The following is a 21,346-nucleotide window of genomic DNA, read 5'->3' on the forward strand; positions in this document are numbered from 1 at the left end:
CTGCCATCCACCACCATCCTGGCAACAGTTGGTCTCCTTCCTGCACCACTGAAATAGCGTTTGTTTGATCACACCCCCACCAGTTCTCTTGGCTTTGCAAACGTTCCTGAGCACCACAACCAAAATGCAGCACTGCTTGCTCTCATGACTTCGAGACTATGATTTTAACACATAAAGCTTAAATTCAAATTGAATTTCAATTTGAATTCAAATGCCTCCACATTCTGCTCCCTATCCCATTATTAGATGTATCCCCCGCCCTGACTTTGCACAGAAGCTGCGTGGAGCTGCACACCTCCCCTCCACCTGTGGGAACTTCCCTGTTTTCTACCTTTATTCCCGCCAATCTCTTTGCAGCCCACTTTGTCCAATCAAAAATATACACACCATCAAAAGCTAATTTTTGGAACCTCCTTCTCCTTGAAGCCCTTTTTAAACAGGCTAATCGGAAGTTGTTTCTGCTTCCATCAACACTACAGAACACTGTATGTCCAACATGGCAATCATGTCATGTCCAGCCTTTTGTAGTTATGAGCTTTTCTTATCTTCCTTGGCACTTTGTCATGACCTACGAAAAAGAGAACAGTCTTATTTCTTGCACAGTCCTCAGTAGAGTGACTTTCCATCATTTCTTCATTCAAAAAATGTTTATGGAGCAACCTCTGGGTCTGGCCCTGTTCCAGGATCTGGAGATACTGAGATGGACGGCACACAAGCCCTGCTCTCTTGGAACTTACAATTTAGTGCATATAACAGATGCTCAGTAAACATTTGCTAGAAAATTGTTGAACCAAATATCTTCATATTCCCCCAAATATGTATAATATTTCTATAATTACATAGACAGTCAACAAAGATTGTTTTAATGAAGGTATTTTTATTGTTATGCTTCTAGGAATGGGTCAGGGCGGAAAATTCTAGAGCGTAATGCTTGTTGACATTTCAACCAATATGCATGTCCAGATCTTCCACATAAAGACACTCCTGGCATACAGAGAGATACCATCACTCCATCAGGAAAAAAATAAAATGAATTAAAGAGACAGCAAAGACAGTGGGCCAATAACAGTTATACCCCTGTAAACAGCATTTGTTGATTTAATCATTTAATCAGCAAAGACTTACTGGGTACCTGAATTGCTGAGTAACTCTTCTAGATGCCCAAGATGCAGAGGTGAGCACAACAGACAAGGTCTGTGCATCCTCAGTTATAGGAGACAGATGTCAAACAGACAAATAACTATATCACTCCAAGCACTCATAACTACTACAAAGAAACACAAAGCGTGGAAAGGAGAAATAGAGTCATCAAGGATGCCACTTTATTTAGGCCAAGTGGCCATGAGAGTCCTCTCTTAGGACATGATATTTGGACAGGGAACTGAATGAAGCAGAAAAGCAGAGCATGAAAGGGCCCTGGATAGAGCAATGCAGGAATAAAAAGCAGCGGGCGGAAAGCTGCTGAGATAGGAACTGGCCCAGCGTGCTGGAGACACACCCAGAAGGCCAGTGCAGCTGCAGGGGAGGAAGCATGGTGTGGCCAGCCTGAGCCAGAGCACAGAGGGCCTTTTAGGTTGTAGTAAGGGATCTTGGGTTTATTTTAGGGATGAGGGGATGCACCTATGGGCTCTGAGTGGAGGAGTGACATGATCTGATTTACAGTTTAAGCAGGTCCCTCTGGGTACTCGGTGGAAATCCAACTGTGAGGGTAAGTGTAGAAGCGGAAAGACCAATGGGTAGGTTATTGCAATAGTCCAAGAAATAGGAGAAGAGCTTGGACTGAAGTAGAAGGAGAAGAAATGGTCACATTCCGAAAGTAGTGTCAGTAGGATGTGCTGGGGGTTTGAACATGACATGTGAAGAAAGAGCAGTCAACTATGACTCCAAAGATTACGTCCTGAGCAGTGGACGAACAGTGATGCTCAACTTGGATGACAAAGACATGAGATAGGAGTGGAGGCAGGGAGAAAAATCCAGGAGTTGTTTAAGACAAGTTAAAGTTTGAGATTCCTACAAGATTTCTAACAGGAGATGTTGAGTAGGCAGTTGGATCTGAGGGTCTGAATTTGAGCTCAGAGGGGAAGTCGTGGATAGAAATATGAGTGTGGAAGTTATCAGTATATAGATGGGATTCAATGCCTCAGCCTAAATTAAATCGTATAGAGCATAAGTGTAGATGGGAAGGGAAAGGGAGGAGAGGAATGCGAAAGGGAGGGAAGGAGGAGGGAGGGAGAGAAGAGAGCTGAAAACTGAGCCCTGGGCTATGGCATCACTTAGCGTTTGACTTGAGGGGAGAAGTAAGCAAAGCAGCAGGGAGAAACCAGTGAGGCAGAAGGAAAACCCAAGGAGTGCGATATCCAGGATCCAAGGCGAGGTGTTTCAAGAGAGAAAGAGTGGTCTGCTGGTCACACGCTACAGAGAGGTCAAACACGATGAAGACTAGAAATATGGAGGTCCTCAGTGATGTTGACAAAAAGCAGTTTCAACAGAGTTGTGACGAGGACACTGATTAGAGTGTATTTAAGAGAGATTGAGAGAAGAAGATGTAAAGTGAGTTTAGACAGCCCCACTCAAAGTGTACACACACCAGCTGCTTATTTCTTGTCTGAAATCAGACAAAGACAGAAACTGAGATGTTGCTGCAGCATCCAAGTGTGTGAGCAGTGGCCTCTGTTCTCAGTGAGTGGGGTAGAGACAACTTCAAGAACTGCTGAGCTCACACGGCAGGTAGCACGTGGAACAGCCTGAGTGCTAGGCATGTACCGTAGGACCCCACAGCAACCTGCAGCAGACTGGAAACTGAAAAACTAATCCTTCATCTTAGTTAGTTTGAGAAACACTAGTATATGTGACTCTTTCTAGTAGTTTTGCCATAAATTGTAAGAGAAATGAAGTCAATGAAGAGAACAATGACCAGAGCGGGAGTTTTGTTTGTTAGTATGTTTACAGGAGAGATAACAGGGTGAGAGAGGGAAATCAGGAGATGCCTAAGGGTGAGATCATAAGTGTAAGGGCAAAGTCCTTACATGAACGGGAGATGATGGAATTCTGGATACAGATGGAGGTCTCAGCCTTTGATGGGAACAAGGCCAGTGGGCCACTAGTTCTCCTGTCTCCCTCTGCTCCCACAGATGAAGTCCCCTAGGCAAACAAGCCTCCTTATCAAGGGACCAGGCACAGCTCCTGCTTATCCCTGACTAGCAGGTATCAGTTCCCTGCCAGCCTGTGGACCTGTGAAATTATACCTGTAAGCTAATCACATGCTCCTGTGGGAACCAGGAGCACCGCACCCTCTTGTTACTACAGAGCCTGCCTCCCACAGCCCCTGGCTGTTCATTCTGTCCCTGCACTCGTGTGACCCTGCACTGTGTGGATGTCCATGTCCCCTGGGCTGTGAGTGTGTGAGACTAAAAATCTGCTGTGGATCTCTCCGTCCGGTGCTGCCTGTTGAGTGTTTAGTCAGCCCCATAACTCAATCCCTTCCTCACCAATGGGGTGAAAGAAGGTACTCAAAACAGGTGTAGACACTTACAGAATGACGAATTCATTGTGTGTGGGGGAGGGGATATTCCAAGTGGTTCGCCTGATTCTTCTGGGTTCTTGGTAAAAGAAATGAGGTCATTGACTGAGAATCTCGCAGGGGAAGGGGAGTTTGAGTTCTATGGAGGAAGAAGAAGGGGTGAAACAGTCCTCCTATGAAACAGGAAGCAACAGGGTAGTCAGGTGGGGCGGAGGGCAGAGCTAAGGGCTCACCTGAGGTGTGTAGTCATAAGTTAAAATGAGACCAATCAGAACAGAAGTGTGAGTAGTGCTTTTCCACTCAAGCTCAGTGGCTCTGGAGCAGTGGCATCTAGGCAGGGTTGGGTTTAATCAGGTGTATCCTAAAGTCTGAAGCCTCTGAAACAAGTACACATGAGCACTTGGGTGAAATGAGTTAGAGGGAAAGCTTGTTGGAGAGAAGGCATACAGTGATGACAGCTGTCAGGTGATGCACCAGACAAGATTTGGAGATCACTACATGTTGTAGCCGCCTAGCATCATCTACCAAAATTTGGAGGGTTTAATTTTTAATCCAAACACCACAGAAATAGACATGTAAAGATATGGGACACGTGCTGCATGTTGGGGAGTGGAGGTCATAGGTGCTTAGTAACGTGGATAGGCAGCATGTGCTTGGCGATATTTCAGCGACTGAGCATCCTATCTCAGGAATGAGCTGAGATCCTAGAAATGTGGTGATTAAACAAGCAAACAAAACCTGAAGCTCCCAAACTGTTGCCGCACTGCCACATTTTTCCAGTATCTTCCACAAAGAAAACTTAAGAAAGCAATGCTCGCTATCGGGCCCATCCCAGCTCTCCAGCATCGCTCCTATTTCCAGTTCTCCAGATAAGTATTGCCACGTACAATAGTGTGTGTGCTCAGGAACCAGCCAAGTATCAGGAGCTCACTGATGGATGAGGATAACCTGGTAGTCAAGTGCAGGCATTCTAGAATTCCACTGCCCAGGCTCAAATGCTGCCCTCACCACCAACTGGATATATGACTTTAGGAAAGTCACTTCCCCACTGCAGGCCTTGATTTCCCCCAAGTGTAAAATGGGGATAATATGAGTAAGGATCTCAAAGACATGCTTGAAGATTAAATGAGATGATGCAGGAAATCACTTGGCACAGTGCCAGGCCCATAGTAAGAACTCAGTAAGTAGCAGCAATTATTAGATTATTATAAACAGGTTCATTCAGCACTCCACAGAAAAGTGACTCTGTAGGCATTATCATAGCCGTCAACTTCAGGTTGCTTAGCCAGTAGAGAGGATGCCAAATATCTTTTCATCTCTCTGTAGTCAGGCCTTCAGGGAACTGCTACCCAAGGTTTGTGACATGGATAACTGGATAGGAATGAATGCAGACTCATGATAGGGGTCCAGCTGAGGGATCCAGGCCATGACCCCATTAGAACCTCATACCAATGAACCCCACGCAGTGGGTGTAGTGCAAGGAGGCCACCCAGACAATAAAAAGAGCTCTGTCCATCCTCTTGCAGCCACCACCTAAGGGAAGCTTGGGCCATCGGAGCTCTGAGCCTGAGAGAGCTGAGCTATTTTCATCACATCCAGACAATGGAGTTGCCTAGACTCCACAGAAAGCAAATATGTCAAGCTTGACCGCTACCTAAATGTCAGAGAATAAGAATGTCACCGTAGCATGGCATGAGTGTGCGCACACACACACAAACATGCACACACGTACATTATGCTTACTTACGGCAAGAGCTTTCATTTCAGTTCAGTAAGCGAGAATGTCTAGGAAGAATTGTCCAAACTCTTCCAGAGCTATGTCCCGTGGACACTTCAGTAAAAGAATTCAGCTGCAGTGATAAGATTCGGACTTGTATCAACAAAACTGCTTTGTGTCTTTTTGTATAAGAACCCCAACTGATACAAAACATATCCAGTTTCAGTCTCTAACGACCAATTTCAAAATAATTTTTTCCCCAATATTTTGGCATTGAGAAAATCGATGGTCAATTCATGACAAATGAAACGCAATGTACTTAAAGACAGATATACAACTTCAACTTGGGGGCTGGGGAAGATCCCATCATGTACTATGAATGTAATATAAATGTCATCCCTCCACCAATTTCATTCTTAAGCACGCTAACAATAGAACGCAATATCACCGAACAGTTCCACCAGTGAAATGGATAAAAGTTAATTAACCTGTCGCTGACTCACCTATCTCAAGTAAGGGAACAGGGGTTGACAAGTAAAAGTAAATGAATTTTCCCCATTTATGCACTGATTCTTCAAAGTTGATATTTCGCTTTCTCGAAACAACTCTTTATTGCTCAACTTTAAAGCAAATTTAACGTCATCATTGTCAAAGTTTAAAAAAGTCATATGAATAGGTATGGCTTTGTATGGAAGGTTTGGAGATGCTCTTGATGTAGAGAAAACAAGGCCTGTGGCATCAGACAACACAGGTTCGAAATGCTGCCCCCCATCGCACGCCCCATCTCACCATTCAACATGGGCCCATGTTGAACATCTCCAAACCCTGGGCTCCTATTCTGTAAAACTGAGATGAAAAACACCAACTCATTTGACGGGTTGAGGCTGAATGGAGGTCATATATCTGTGTGACCCATAGCACATCACTTAATCCCACCTTATTTATAGTGGTGATAATAAAAATGTCTACCTCTCAGCTTTCAGCATTAGAGGAAATACTATAAACACTTAGAGTAATACTCCCATTTAATAAAAAATGTCAGCTGTTATCACTGACATCATCATCACTATTATTACTAATAAGCATAACTCGTGCATGTAACATGGTAAGCCAAGTGCCCACACTCTTGAGATGCTCCACAAATGGGAGTTTCCTTTTACTCTCATTCTCTTTTATGGGAAGAATTACAAGCAGGATTTCTTTCTTCAGAGAAAACCAAGAGATCGTAATCTCTACAAGTGATATTGCACAATTTTCAGAGAAGGTCAGAAAATCTAAGCAGATATTTACTCCTTCTATTGTCATTAACTCTTGCGGCCCAGCAGTTCTCAGGATGAGGTATGTGGGACCAGTGACACAGTTTCATCATGTGGCTCGTTCTTAAACAAAAGATGCCGCAAGTTCCAGGGAGATCAAAACACTTGCACATTTTGATAGAAGAAAAGACTATACATATTCTAAACACACAGGTTCCTGCCAACCAGACCACCCCATTATGTTAATGTAAAGGGCCAAAAAAGTGACAGAGTGTAAAGAAAAATCTAACCATCACGAAGCTTGTCAAACGACAAAATGAGCCAGCAACTTCTCATCTTAGCCTAGAAATCCATTAATAACAACTCTGCCACCCATATTGCTCACTCCCATTCTTTCCTACGCATTCTCAATTTTCTTCTATCAGAAAGCATTCCATAAGCATTTAACTCAGCAAACCTCAACGTCACCGCAAGTACCTGGCACGGAAAAGCAAACTCACTAAATAAAAAAGAGTGACGAGCGCCACACTTGGAGCCATGCTGTTAAAAAGCAAAACAAACGAGAACAGCATTGTGGAGTACTTTTTAAAGGAATTCACACTTGAAACAAATGCAGAAACATAGAACTCACCCCTCCACGACCACGACAGACACCAGAAGCTTATGCTCACGTGACAGTGGGAAGTGAGAGGAATGCAAACGGGGACGTCCCTCTCCCAGAGAGAAAGCCTTGGCAGAATTTGGAGCCATACTGTTTCCTCCGCGCAGGAACAGTCCCTCATTTCCCAGAGCTTCTCTGCATCGAACGTCCTCAAATAATTGGTGCTCTCTAACTAGGGTTTCCATATTTCCCAGAGGCCTCTGCATCCAGCCTTTGCCTGAGAGAACAGGTTACAAAAATATCCCGTCTCCCTTTCACCAGGCACCAAAGTGGATCTGCGGTGCTTTGAAAACAGAAATCTACATTATCAGGAAGAACAGGCCTCCAACAGCCCGCAGAAGCAGGCGCTTCGGGCACAAGGTACCCAGGCGAGAGAAAATGCAGTCAGAGCACCTAGCACACAGGATGGATGGAATTATAATTTAACCAACTGATCAAACACTAATTAGCATAATCACTTGAGGGCAAAATGGCTGGAGGAACCCAGGAATACCTCACCTCAGCATGCATGTTCTTAGTAACTGATGAAACAGGGGACACAGATATGATCTTGTTTTCGTTCATGAAAAAAAAAGAAAATAGGAAATAAAGCTTAACTAATGACAAGCTTTACTAGCTATGATTTTTGCAGCCAAAGGAATCAGAATTGAGATTCAGAACCTCTTCCTTCTTGCTTTCTCTCCAGGACCACTCTAGCATCCATAGAAAAGCACAAAACAGATATTATATTGTAGCAACTAAGCTCTATTAAACTAGTTAACTATCTCAACTATTTAACTTGGGGTTTCTCCACCTCGGCTCTATTGACATTTTGGACTAGATAATTATTTGCCGTGGGGAGCTGTCCTGTGTATTGTAGGATGTTGAACAGCACCCCTGGCCTCCCCTCACTAGAGGCCGGGAGCACCTCCTCTGCCACGAGAATTGTGACAACTGAAAATGTTTCCAGATATCGCCAGTGTTGCCTGGGGGGTGAAATTGCCCCTGGATAGAACGACTGATTTAACTGAAGAATGCAATTTGCCAGGAGCATACCTCTTTTCAAAATGATCAAATCATACAAGGAGGGAGGGGAGAGTCTTTTTATTTCCACTTATCCAAAATAATGAGTCTAAAATGAAAGTTCTATGGAGTTTCCTTTCCAGCTCACGGCTCTGTCTAGAGGTTTATAGTAACTCATAATGCCTATGCTTGTGCACTTCAGAAAAAATAATTAAATAGCAGCCTCCCCTATTCCAAGATCTCTAGGGAGACACATCAGACTTCCAGAGGCAGCCCGAGGGAAACACCCACAGGCTGAAAGAACACTGTCCCTTGCTTCTAGACTTCAGTGTGCCCTGAGAGCTGAGGGGTCATAGCAATGTCCCCCTACCTGCCATGTGACAGCAAAACACCTGTGACTTAGGACATCAATAGAGGCAGCTAAGGTCTCCAGACTCTGGGGAAAAACTGCTTTCTTCCTGCACCCTTACTGTGTCTAAGTTCTGATATTAGCTCCCAGATTCTAAGGAGAGAGAGGGAGAGGTGAAAATGATGACAAAAGGCTAAACGCAGAAAGCCCCTCCATTTCTTGCAAATGCCTCTCCACCACAGTAGATTCATTGCACCCCCTTCAACTGCCCTGGCCATGAGTCAGACTGGACCTAATGACATTCATTCTCACGGAGAGACGTTAGAAACCTAAGGAAAAGACACTCAACGCTTATTAAAGTATGTAATAAACATTTGCTATGGCTTAAGGTGATTCGTTCTAATAAAAAATCTCGAGTCACACAATCTCTCATTTTCATTTTTTCTAAGGAGAGTGTTTAACCATTTATAATGACTCATGGGTCTCTCCCAGGTTATTAAACTTGATGATGGAAATATTTATGCCCTTTCCGTGGGGGAAGAGAGGAAAAAAGCTTGACCTACTCTGCTACAAAATTTAAAAGAGAACCGTCTTTACAACGCTGTGTGGGTTGTGAAAAGTCCAAATCGGAGAGGAACTGTGAGCTATTTTAAACACATATCTTCCTCTACAAAATCCCCTGGCAGAGCTTGTGACTTCTTAACACAATGCCCCCCCTCTGTTAAAGGAACATAGATGTAACAGCCTCTTGTTGCAAAGAAAGCGTCTACCCTAACGTGTGTGGCTGTGAGTAAGCAGAAATTACATTTCTGCAGCCTACAATGTCTTTCCTACTGTTTTCTTCTAAGGCTAAAAATCAAAACAGGCGCTCTGAGATATAGTTTCTATCACGAATCCATAAAATCGCCAAAGGACGATAACATCAAACTTGTTGAAGATGCCTAGGAGGGAAAATTATTTTTAATATTACCTAAAATAAGATCTCAGGACACAAAAAGTTATTTTTAAGGTTCTGAATTTAGGCCTCAGTGCAGCACATATCTGAGTCTATTTTAGTTCAAAAATCAAGGACATCGTGTTTTGAAAGGATTATTCTGCCACTCACTAATAACTGTCCTCAATTTTATCACACATGTGAAAGGTCTAAAGTGCATATGTGTCCTATATGCCATTTTTTCTTTTTATGACAACTTAGCTCAACGATACCTACTCTGTATGATACATACAGCCAACTTGGGGTCATTTACCTAAAAGAAGAGAGCGAGGCCAAAAAAAATTGAAAAGAGCAAATGATCCCCAAATCATTTCTATCGGGCTTTGGAAGGTGCTTGTGCGTTGATATCTGAAGGAAGGCATGTGTGGTGTTCCCGGGCGGCATGAGAGTAAAACCTCAAGCTGCAAACAGATCCATTTTCCTGTCCTGGCTCATTCTACCCTCGCTCATCCCTGAGGCTTGTTCAATACAGTAACCCAGAGGGCCTCCACTATTGACCTCTTGCTTAAAGCAATGCCGTTACATTTAGGTTTCAAAGGGCTTCTCTGCTAGGACTCCAGCTGCTAGCAAAGAAGGGGTCAATACGAGAAAACACAGTGGAACCAAGACCATAAGCAAAGCACAGGCTGGCAATGAACCTGAATATCAAATATGCTAAAACTGTCAGAAAAATGGAGTGTATATATACCCATGTGTATATATTTGGATGCTGATATATGTAGATATTAGACGTATACAGAGATGAGTCTCAAGCTACTAGCATCCAAATTAGAAGTGTCCCTGGTGGGATCACCTCTCCCTCTAATCAGGGTCTTCCCTGTTACAAGTTCCCACCCCCAACTCTCCCGAAATCTGCCCAAATCCCTGTGATAGTCAATGAAGCCCTAACTCTGCATATACATACCCCCTAATAAATTACTGCTCAACACAGAGCTCCCCAACAGAGCACTGGGTCTACTTGAAACTTTACTGGGTGGCTTTCTACCTAGTGTCTGACTCTCTACGTCAATCAGAGGCTGGGCAGCCCCTTTCCAGACTCTCTGGTGGTCAGAGCTGGGAAACTACGTAAACTATCAGGTGAGCCTTATGCACAGTCACGTGGGGAGCCCTCATGGGGGTGGGGAAGAAGATGACAAAGATCCATAACAGAATGAGACCTGAGGAGCTTTTCAAACTACAGCCCATTCCCCAGGGTGCCAGCATCAGAATCTCCAGTGGGAGGTTCATGACAGGAAAATCTCTCCAGGAAATTTCCATACCTTCTTCCTCCCTGACCCAGCCCACCTGGGCATTGAGAACCAGTGACACTGATCCTCACCCGGGAAGGTGCAGACAGGCACATTAATTAGATCATGGCTCAAGGCATCAATAGACTGTGGCCTACAGACAGCGAGCATCCTCCTTTCGCCCCTTTTAAGATTCCTGTTATCCCTACATGGGGCTGACATGGGGGCTGGTGAGCCCCTTCCTCCATATTCTTGGTCTTCTTATAACCTTTACGCCAATTGCCTCCAAGCATCTGAAACCACAGAAGCCTGCAGCATATTCTCATCCTCCCATCCTCAGCGACGGGGTGATGGCACAATGGGGCGATGGGGTGGGAAGGAGAGTGAGGAGTCTCTTGTGACTAGGAACAACAAGGAGGGGTTGTGGCTGGTGATGTGAGATCCCACAAGACACAGACGAACCGACCGCAAGTCAAAGTAATTACCCAAAATAAATTCCAAGATCACCTCTAGGTCAAAATTTTTCTACCCAGGTTTCTATGTAAATATCCATCAAGCCTACTGCAAAACAGCCACCCAAGATTTAATAGCTATTGATTTGCGTGAATTATAATACGCACACACACGTCTGGCAATTAACCATCCCACTCACTTTCTGTTATCATGTCAAGGTACCAGACAGAGACTGCGAACTTGGGTTTTACCAACCTGAATAATTTATGAAAGAAGAATTCTGTTCCTTAGAGACCGTCTCACATTTTTTATGCATTTCCTTTTCACTACCCAACGAAGGACACGAATGACTACCCTTTGCAGAAACTGGCATTGGCGAGGTCCAGTAGGGGTGATAACCATCACTATGGTACCCCCTCTATGGTGTCAAGTTGCCCATTTTGCTCGTAGAGCCAGTTGTTGTTGTTGTCAGGGGTCTTCAGCTCATTGCTGAAGTCTCACATGTAATATTACAAAGCTTTGTTATTTCTACCCTGGCAGCCACAAATCAGTTATTAAAAATGTTCTACAGCCGATATTAATAAACACTGTAATTAAGCAGACTGGGATTTTGGGGTTTCCATGTCCTAGGGGACCTCAAGATCAAATCATGCCACAATGGGACTACTATGGAGAGAAGAAACGAATCTCGAGTTTCTCTAATGAGGAAGAATGTTTGCTCAAAAGTTTCCACAATATAGCGCAGGTCCTTTATGTAGAAAAAAAAGTAGGAATGAAATTTAAAAACACATTGAATTGCAGTGGTTCTAATTATCTCTCGACTTTGCCTCTGTCTTATGATATAATTATGGAAATTTTCCCATCGTCCTGAAGTTCATGCAATGAGTGGAAAAACAGGACTCATGAGAAAAGTCAATGCTTTACTCAACAGGAGGAAAAGGAATCGATGATGAGGGCCTCCACTACCATCAGCCATTTCCCATGCCATGGCTCCTCAGTGTGTGACACAGGCTACCTCATCAGCATCCTTCTACCTGAGGTGACCCATTCGCACTTGTTCTAACCCCAGCTTAACAGGATCGTCATGGCGCTCCCATGAGGATGCAGAAGGCACCCGGGGACCCTGAGGTCATCACAACCTTCACTGGGAGTATTATGGCCACTGTTGTTTTGCAGAAGCATCCAATAATTTGAGAGTTCAGTTATCTAGAAAGAACTATAAACCGACTTTCCCTGTATTTATGCACAGTGGGACAAGAAGAAGAATTGCTTAAATTTTGTGTAAAAGCAAGCTTCAAACTCTTTCTTCACTTTAATATTGAAAGAGGCAAAGCTCAGGTGAATCAAAACCAGCAATTAAATAGTTCAGATTTCTTTCCACCACCTCACGGAACATGCCCACGTCACAGTCTGGGGAGACAGGCTACAAAACAACCCATTTTAGAGACAGTTCTTCATAAGCTAAAAAGCAAATGCTTTTCCCAGCATCATACTCTGGGGTGGGTCTGGCTTTTGTCCCAACTTCCAACCTGTTAACCAGTAGTTTCCATACGAAGTCAAGGAGTCTACTCTTAATAGAAAATAAGGCCCACTCGGGACTAGTGAAACCAAAATGTTATGAGGAACAGATGCAGTCCGGGGAACGAAGGCTGTTCCATTCCTAAGAGCAAGTGCCTTCTTTTTGCTTGGTCCAGTAACATCTATGTCAATCAAGCCACCTGTGGCGACATCCCCTGCCCCATCTGGACTAACCAATTAGAAGAGCATGTACCCCATTTAAAACCCCAGAATTTAATAATGGGTTACATGGAGGAACCTGCGATAATCACAAGATCCTAAATTTGAACCTTTCTCACAGTAATTGCTCTACTGTAACCAGGCATGTGGATTCTGCCCTCTTACTTTCTCCTGTTGAACGTCTTCAAGAAAGGCAATGCTTCTTGCCGAATAAATATTTCAGCCACACCGCAAGTTCAGCATCCTCCCTTCACCTTCAGTCCCCTATTCACAACTATCCAAACCCAGTTTCCAAATAATATTTATATTGGCTCCCCACCCCTGCCTCCCAAGTCTGACATGGACTTAACTCTGAGAGCATTTCCAGAATATTCTGAAGAGTCCAAAGTGAGTTCTCAATATTTCAGCAAGGGTGGGTATGGTTTTTTCCTCCTCCAAAAATTCTGCCCAGGGCCAGGAAGCTGAAGGAAGCCAGCATTTGGTATGGAGGTGATCTCTCCTGTATTCAATTCCTTCTTTCATTCTCTCAGTCGCTGCATTTCAAAACGGCTTTCTATAAATAGGACTGCTTGCTCACTCTTAACTCTTACTCACTGTCTTCTGCGTAAAAATAACTTAAATAGGGATGCAGGCAAGATTCATTAATCCCTGTCATTCTGTCTCTCTGTGTAGTAGCCTCTTTCTTCTTATCTCATCATCTATCTTGTCAACTCCATTCATTCCCCCCCCACCCCCCCCCGTTAAACCGTGGTATATATTTACATAATCCAGGGGGCTCATACACCAAAAGTTAATCCAATTGAAATTAAAAAAAAAAAAAAAAACATAAGTATGGATCGATACAGAACAAATACGGATCTCCCAAAATTGAAAGATGATAAATACTCTAAGCGACAAGTCCCCTAATTTATTCTTGTATTTGAATAAAAATCAAACTTTTAACAATAAGTAAAATGTACCGCTTTCATGTTACTTTGAAGGAATGAAATTTTATTTGATTATGCTGCAAAAGAAGAAAAAAAGATAATGATGAGAAATCCATTAGTCAACAGGATACTTCAGAAAATAGTAGTGCGATTTTTTAAGACGATTAAGGCCTAAGAAACTGAGCTGTGTTTTGATGTCCTGGATGGCCCTTTGATGAAGAAATTAATTCCCAGGCCCCCCCCCCAGGGAAACTTATGTGTCGTTTTGATGTTTCTGACTGGTTTTCAGAATGCGACAGGGCATTAAACATTGTATAGGATGTTTGAATCGTGCCACTTAGCAGCGCCCACTTTGAGAACACGGGGTCCAATGCATTTATGAACTTACTTTCTGTGACGTTTGACCCAATCCACCTCACGAAGAGCACCCAGAGCAAGTGTATCACTGTCATATAACCGTGATGAAGTCCCAGTGCAGGTGCCAAATGTGAATCTGTTTTGGAAAAAAGAAAATGCCCAGAAGCATTTCGAGAAAATAAATATTTCTACAGCCATCGAGTCAGAGTGTCATAACGAGCTGGCAGGAGCCAAGGAAATCACACGGTTGCTCACGTACATTTCTCACTACGGTTTATACGTTAGAATTAGAGATTGGGGGCCAGAAGGCGCTAACTCAGTAAGGAAGGGTAAGAAAGGCAGGTGAGCGAGGCAGGTGGGAGAGAGGAGGGGATTAAGGAGGGCAGAAGGGCTTTGCCCATCAATTTGTCCTTCTCTCTCTCAGTCAGCAAACAACACAATCCACCTGCTGCGTTCACGTGCTCTGCACATGCATGTCTAAGGGTGCTCACCTGTCAACCTTACCATCCACGAGGGAGGCCGTCACTACCCAAGTCAGCACTAAATAAGTAGAGTTACAGATGACCCTAGACACAATCGAGGGAATGTCCAAGGTTTTACGAAAGATGATAACTCGGGGATCTAATTTGGAGGACCAGGTCTCTGAATCCAGCTCTTCTGAATATCCTGGTCAGAAGCTACCTATCCTTTGAACAAAAACAGGTTATCCACACCTGCTCCATGGTGCTTCCCTCCTGCCCCGTTGGTGGATGGTGTGTCACCTGCAGAAGGCACCCCGTGTACTGCACCCTGGGAATTCAGAACTGCACAGTGGGTACATGTCGGGTTGCTGGAATCTTCCATTCCCACTCTTAATCCATAAATTCAGCAAGGTAAATGCAACTTTGAAATTTCTCATATTTTCAAAACATCAAAGAAAAGAATATAAACACAGTGTGTTGGGGGAGAGGGGCAGAAAGAGATGAGAATTTCTGTGCTCAGCTCTCTGGAATGTGAAGAGTTAACGCCCAGAACAGGTGAACAGGTGCTGCCCAATTTGCCTGAGGGAGCGGGGAGGGGGCTCCTGGGCCCCAGAGCCCTGCCCCCCCCCCCGCCCCCGCAGCTCCAGACTGACGGACTGCAGAGGAGGGGGGGCGTTAGCATCACCCCTCTCACCATCAGCAGGAGAAGCGAGCGGCGCCTCCTGGAATGACATTGGAAGGTCAGCCAATCAGGCGCGGGGCTGCTCCAGGAGCTGCCACCTCCAAGTGGAGAAGCACACACTGCCAGCCGGCTCCCCTGCCAGTTTGGAAGGGGATATGCAAACGCACTCTGGCAGGCCCACCAGCCCCCTGAAATACCTGCTTTTCCTTTCTGTGCACCTTCTACACCTCAAAATACTGCTGCGAATGTGATCTCCTTTTGTAAAACTGGAAACAAAGACGGCCGGACATTGCCACACCTGCTGTAACCTTTGCACAGCTCCTGCTGGACTGAACTCCATGACACGGGAGTCTGGGCACAGCGAGCCTGGGAAATTGCGGGGAGGAAAGCCTCTGACCGCCCTGCACAGAGCAGTTCTCCCTCGGAGGCGGCGATTCTGCCTGTTCTGCTGAAGGCTTGCTGCACCCGTCTTGCGAGGTTTGCCGCCCACTAGTGTCCTATGGCAGGGACACAATTGACATGCAGGTAGCACCAGCTCACCATCTCCCAGGCCTCCAAAGGAGCCGGTCACCAAGAGCCAGCATGTGCTTCAGTGCAGCAGGCAAGAAAATGCCCAGACACAGCTGTCTGCAGGTGAAGGCCCCAGGGCCTCGCCTGCTCTGCTGTGCGCCAAACACGCATGGAAACCAAGGAAGCGGGAGTGCTGGTCTCTGAAAATGCTGCTGAACGTTCTGCCTAACCTAACGCTAAATGTATTATTTTTCACTGCCTATTAATTATTGATGAGGCAGATTCATAATCTCACCCGTAGAATTCAGCTAATTTGGTGAAATTCGGAGGCTATAGATTTTGTAAATGCAGCTACTGAGAAATCCATCGTTTCATTTTCCGAACATAAATTGCCAGCCTCCTGCAGTGTTCATAGGTCTCTCTTTATAAAATGACCTTCGCCATCTCTCTCCCTCTTGCTCCCCCTCTCTCCCCCCTTTTCATGGAGTTTCAGGGCACACTGCATCGAATCTCTTCAGGAAATACTCAGTGCACCTCATCCCAGAACCATCAAGGATAAAACACTTTGACAGCTACACGGAGGTCCAGGAATTAGGGATTTAGAATGGCAATTTCTTTTTCATCAAAATGACTTCCCCCGCCAGCGTGCTGTGTGGTACCGGTTCTGCCCAGGGACCACTGACTCCCCGAGGCGGCAACCAGCTGTGGTCACACCAACGTGGCATCCAGGAGAGAGTAAAGAACTGGACAAGGATGGGCTGGCATTTATGAAAGGTCTGCATGGCATTTTCTTTCCCTACAGAGGGCATCTTGTAGGGGCATACAGGAAGACGTAGAAATTTTAGATGAAAATTCTGGGATGGAATTTGAATCTGCTTAATAAGAATAAGGAAGGGAGAGGAGGAAGGAAGCCCGGAAATTAGTCACCTGATAACATTCACCTGATAACATGAATTAAATACAATCACCTTAGAAACCCTCAAGGCGCATTTGCACTCACAAAGGTCTGCTCCTAAATGTAAATCATATACCACATTGGCGGTATGTAATTCTCCGTGGAGATGACCCGTGAACCCCAGAAGATGCTGCACACCCCCACTTCCTCTCCAACGAGCACCATTCTCTCTCCCCCCACCCCCCACCCAGTCTCTACAAGCTCCCTGAAAATGTCAAAATGGCAAAGCCCAAGATTGCTTGGCTCAGGAAAAGACAATGTGTATGTGTGTAGATACAAACAGAGATGCAAAGATACCAGCAAAAATGTATTGTACACAATAAATCTGCTTCTTATTCACTAGTCTGCTTATCTGGAGGCCACCTATGCTTTGAACACGAATTGTAAACTAGAATGTGCTCATTGGGGTTAAAACCAAGAGAAATTGGGTTAAAACCTGATGCAGGCTGATCTGTCCTGAGGAGCCGTTGAGGGACGTGTGTGAGGATGTGTGTCTGCACATACATGGACCCCCTTCCACTGCACTGCCACGGAAGCTCTCCTCTGAGTATTTCCAGAGCATTGCAGAACAAGCCGGCTGCTTTAAAACATGATGACCGCACCTGATCAGGTGAGGTAATTCATTCAAGGCTTTAACCCATGAAGGCACTGCTCTCTGGCTTCTAGTTTTCATCCAAAATACTGTCTGCAGCCTGCCAGCAACCATGCTTTCATTAAGAAATAAATGTTCATCCCACAACATCGATAGGAAAAGGGCTATTGTCTCCTGTTAAAATGCAGATATATTGGGAGCTTCTTATTTTATTAGTAACCCAAAATATCAAACTGCACGATCTTTTACAAAATAGATATTTTAAAATCATGTCAGGAATTTTGATGTTCGAGGCCTAGCAGTCCTCAGTTTGGGTATTAGAATCCATTGATCTTTTATCACACACATTCAGGAATTTTTCATAATTAAGGTAGACCAAAATATGACAGTTGTTGAAAAAAAAATATTTCTCCATTTTTTTTTCCCAAGACTCATTCAGATACGTAGGAGCCATTTAATTTCTCCCTTTTGAAATATGGTCCTATGAACAGGCAGTGTTCCAAACCGGACTCTTATTTCATTTGGACATGACTATAGATTTTACGATCTTTTGCACAGTATGCCTTGAACATCACTCCTTGAAAACCTCTTTAAAGCTAGTTCCCCCCCAAAAATGAAAAAGTCCAAAGCTCTACAGTCAGGTCGTTTTTTTTTTAACGCTTGATCACATAAAAAGAGGGCCATTTTTATATGAGAGACTTCCATAGCCTTCTAGTAGATAGAATCAGAACATGGAATACACCAACGTAAAATATTCATGTGCACGTCCAGTCTATAGCTTATACTGGGAAATCTACCTATATCCATTATAGTACCAATAGTGGTGATTATCAATCGACTTTAAAGGTCTTGAAAAAGGTGAAAGAAGATAATGCTCACAGGACTTCGTATACATGTACATACCTATTCTTTGCATATATTTTCCACATAGTGGAATATTTGAGGTTTTATACAATTTTCTCACTATATATGATCCTTTTATGATTATTTGAGTATGAAAACTGATTCCCAAAAAAAGTCACACATTTATAGCATCTCTGTGTCAGGGACTGTACCGGAAACTCTTGTCTACTATTTTTGTCATATAGAACTATAAAACTCTAAGATAGATACAGATTGACTGACAATCAGAAGCACCACCTCTTTCGTCATCCTGAAACACATACTTCCCAGTAGAGTGGAAATTATGTTCCATCCTATAACCCAGGCCTTTCCGAGGAGTCCGGAGATGTACGCCCTGACAGGTGAGATAGGCGTCAAGGCTTTATGGCACTGGCACACGTATGTGAGCCTTTTCACATCTGCTCTGAGACGCATCAGCAGATCAGCACAGAGGGCAGACTTCCCTGATACATCAGCACATATTAGCAAAAGCAATCTATCCCCCAAGGTAAATCCCCGCGAGGCTGCAGAAGAGGTATAGTGCCCTCTGGGAAAGATGGGTGTCATGTCAGAACTTGTTGCAATTTTTCCTGCTAGGAAATCTCAGAATGAAAGTTGGGAACACTTTGCTTTAGGTTATATGAGAGAGCGAAGTATCATTTTAATTTCAGAATCCTTCTTGCAACTCTACCTTTTCTTAGTCATCTTTTTGTTTTTTTAATTTTACAAAGTTTATGCATTTCCTCAGGCCTGTCTGTGTTGATTCTTGAAGTACCATTTAGGTAGGCAAAGAAAATGCACTCCTCTGCAGCTAGCTAATGCTCAGAGCTTCCCTGTGTATCTTCCAGGAAAATCTTACAGCCTCCTCTTGGCTTCTGGTATTTTCTCACAAGGGCGAAATTTCCTTCCTCCCTGTCTCTCTCTCTGTCTCTCTCTCTCTTTCCTGGGTAGGGAATTTTGCTTAATGGTTTAATTTTAACTGTCAACAAGTCACACATTTTATGCAGATTTGTGCTCCGAAATTTGAAACGGGAATTGAAGCCATAGCTACTCCCAGGCAATGCCAAAGGATGACAATTTCCTCTCATTCCCAAATGAGAGGAAGCCATTCATACGTGCAAGTTCATATTTACACAGTGAGGGTGACCTAAGGTGCAGTCACACTTACTAATTAGGTCTGACTCAGTCAAGAGCAATAGCTTTTCAAATACTCAGGATGAAAATGTTTCAAGATATAATACTGGATGGGCATGAGGAAAGAAATGCTATTTACAATATTCACTGATTTCATTTTTACAACTGTACAGGTGTTTTTAAAAAAAAATTTGTCAACATTGCAGATGATGTAATGCCTATCAGTGCATATTTTTTACATAAATGACTGTCAGGAATATGTAGTACCAAGAAGGTTGCGGGGAGGGAGGATGGAAGGACAAATCTTTCTTAAAGGCTATTGCTGCTGGGGATAAACTAACGCAGAATTAAAGCACATGTTTTAAAAGCTCAAAAATCTTTGCATCTGAAGGCAAATGTTCTTCATTGACCCCCTCCACCTGCCTGCACTTGGAACGGCATGTCTCTTTCTGGTTGTAATGTGTCACAGCGGCGATCTCCCCGTTTCTCCCCCTCTCACCAAACCTGGTTTGTTCTGAATGAGGTAGCTGTCTCGTCCTGGAGTTAGCTCGAAGCTGTCACTTTGCTAGGTAAGCTCCTTTAAATGATTACAGAGCAATTTTTCCCCCCCGGCCTCTCATCATTGCTTCCTCTCTTCCCAAAAGAAATAAAAATAATAGTAAAAAAAATTGAAAGCATGAACATTTAAGCACAGACAGGAGAGCAAAAGGGAACGATTTCACTCATGCATCTAATGCCCCCACACTCTGGTCCATACAAGAAATGAAATTCATCACAAACCGAAAGGCTCACCATTCGCGAAGCTCTGGAACAAGGAGAGAGCCAGTATCCACATGCCCTGCTGCTCCCCGGCCTCCCGCGAGCGACGCGCCGGCCTCGCCCCCCGCGCTCCGCCCGGCTCCGCTCGCTCGCCACCTGCCCGGGGGCCGCCGCCCGCCCGCCGCCGCCGCCGCTGCTGCCGAGCCGCCCGGGCACGCGGCGCGCCGGGCTCCGGGCCGAGGGCTGCGCTCGCCGCGCGCTGCGCTCCTGCACACCTGCTCCCGGGCGCCGCGCCCGACGCTGCGGCCAGAGCGGCCCGGCGGGGCTGCAGCCCAGGGGCGCCGTCAGCTCAGGGGGCCGCCGGCAGGTCGGCACGGGCAGAGAGCCGCCGCCGCGGGCGTGAGCTCATGCCGGGCGCCCGGCGCCCCGACTGCGCAGCAAGGGCCTCCCGTGCGCCAGCCCTCAGCCTCCACATCCAGGCAGCAGGCGGGCGGGCAGGCTCATCTTTCCTCTCCTGCGGCCCGAGTCACATTGATCCCTCGCTAACCTTCCCTGCCTGGGAGGCGGGCGGGCGGGCGGGCGAGGAGCGAGCGGAGCGGAGGCGAGCGGGGACCCCCTCCCCTGCCTCTGGCCGCTGGGGCGCTCTGCAGTCTTAAAGCAGCAGCGGAGAAGTGGAGGCGAACTGGAGGCAGGACCGGCGGGAGAGCGCAGCCACGGCACAGTCACGCACAGTCATCAGGATGCATTTCTTAGAGGCTTAAATAATGATTTCAACAGCCCATTATTTTTAGTTATTTTCTTGCCGGTTGCTAATAAGACGTGGCCAGGGGTGACTATTCCGGAAGGTTGCCAGCTAAGCAGAGGTGACCATGAAATGTTAGCAGTTTTAATAAAATGTGCAGCTGGATTCAGATTTCATATTTACTCCTGTAGAAGTCCAGTTCATTTGCCCGGGGGGAAATGCCTCCCCAAATCCTTGCTGGTGCTATGAAGAGCTCTGCGGCTTCGCGGGCTAATTTTTAATTATCTCAAATACTTTGCAGAATACAAACACGGGCAATTCTAATTTTGCTCTCTGAATGGTGCAAAAATAAATAAATAAATAAAACCTGATTAAAACTGCTAATAATTTGAGTAATTCCAAACATATAACCCCTTCCACAACACGGTGAA

General features: G+C 45.0%; 1 protein-coding gene across 4 annotated transcripts in view; it reads right to left on the bottom strand.

Moving 5' to 3' along the window:
• DSCAM (DS cell adhesion molecule) overlaps nt 1-20,516 on the bottom strand; it is a 695,956-nt gene extending 675,440 nt beyond the window's left edge. For 3 of the 4 annotated variants that reach the window (XR_011534071.1, XR_011534072.1, XM_070598083.1), the window contains exon 1: nt 20,207-20,413. Coding sequence is in view for 2 of the 4 variants with exons in the window: in XM_070598083.1 (XP_070454184.1) it covers nt 20,207-20,249 (43 nt within the window). In the remaining 2 variants the exon portion in view is untranslated. Of the gene's footprint in view, nt 1-20,206 lie in introns of all 4 variants that reach the window. The other variant, XM_008538164.2, reaches the window with a different exon arrangement.
• Between the last annotated feature and the right edge of the window lie 830 nt (nt 20,517-21,346).

The sequence above is a fragment of the Equus przewalskii genome, chromosome 27 (genome assembly GCF_037783145.1).
Source record: "Equus przewalskii isolate Varuska chromosome 27, EquPr2, whole genome shotgun sequence".
Classification (NCBI taxonomy): domain Eukaryota; kingdom Metazoa; phylum Chordata; class Mammalia; order Perissodactyla; family Equidae; genus Equus; species Equus przewalskii.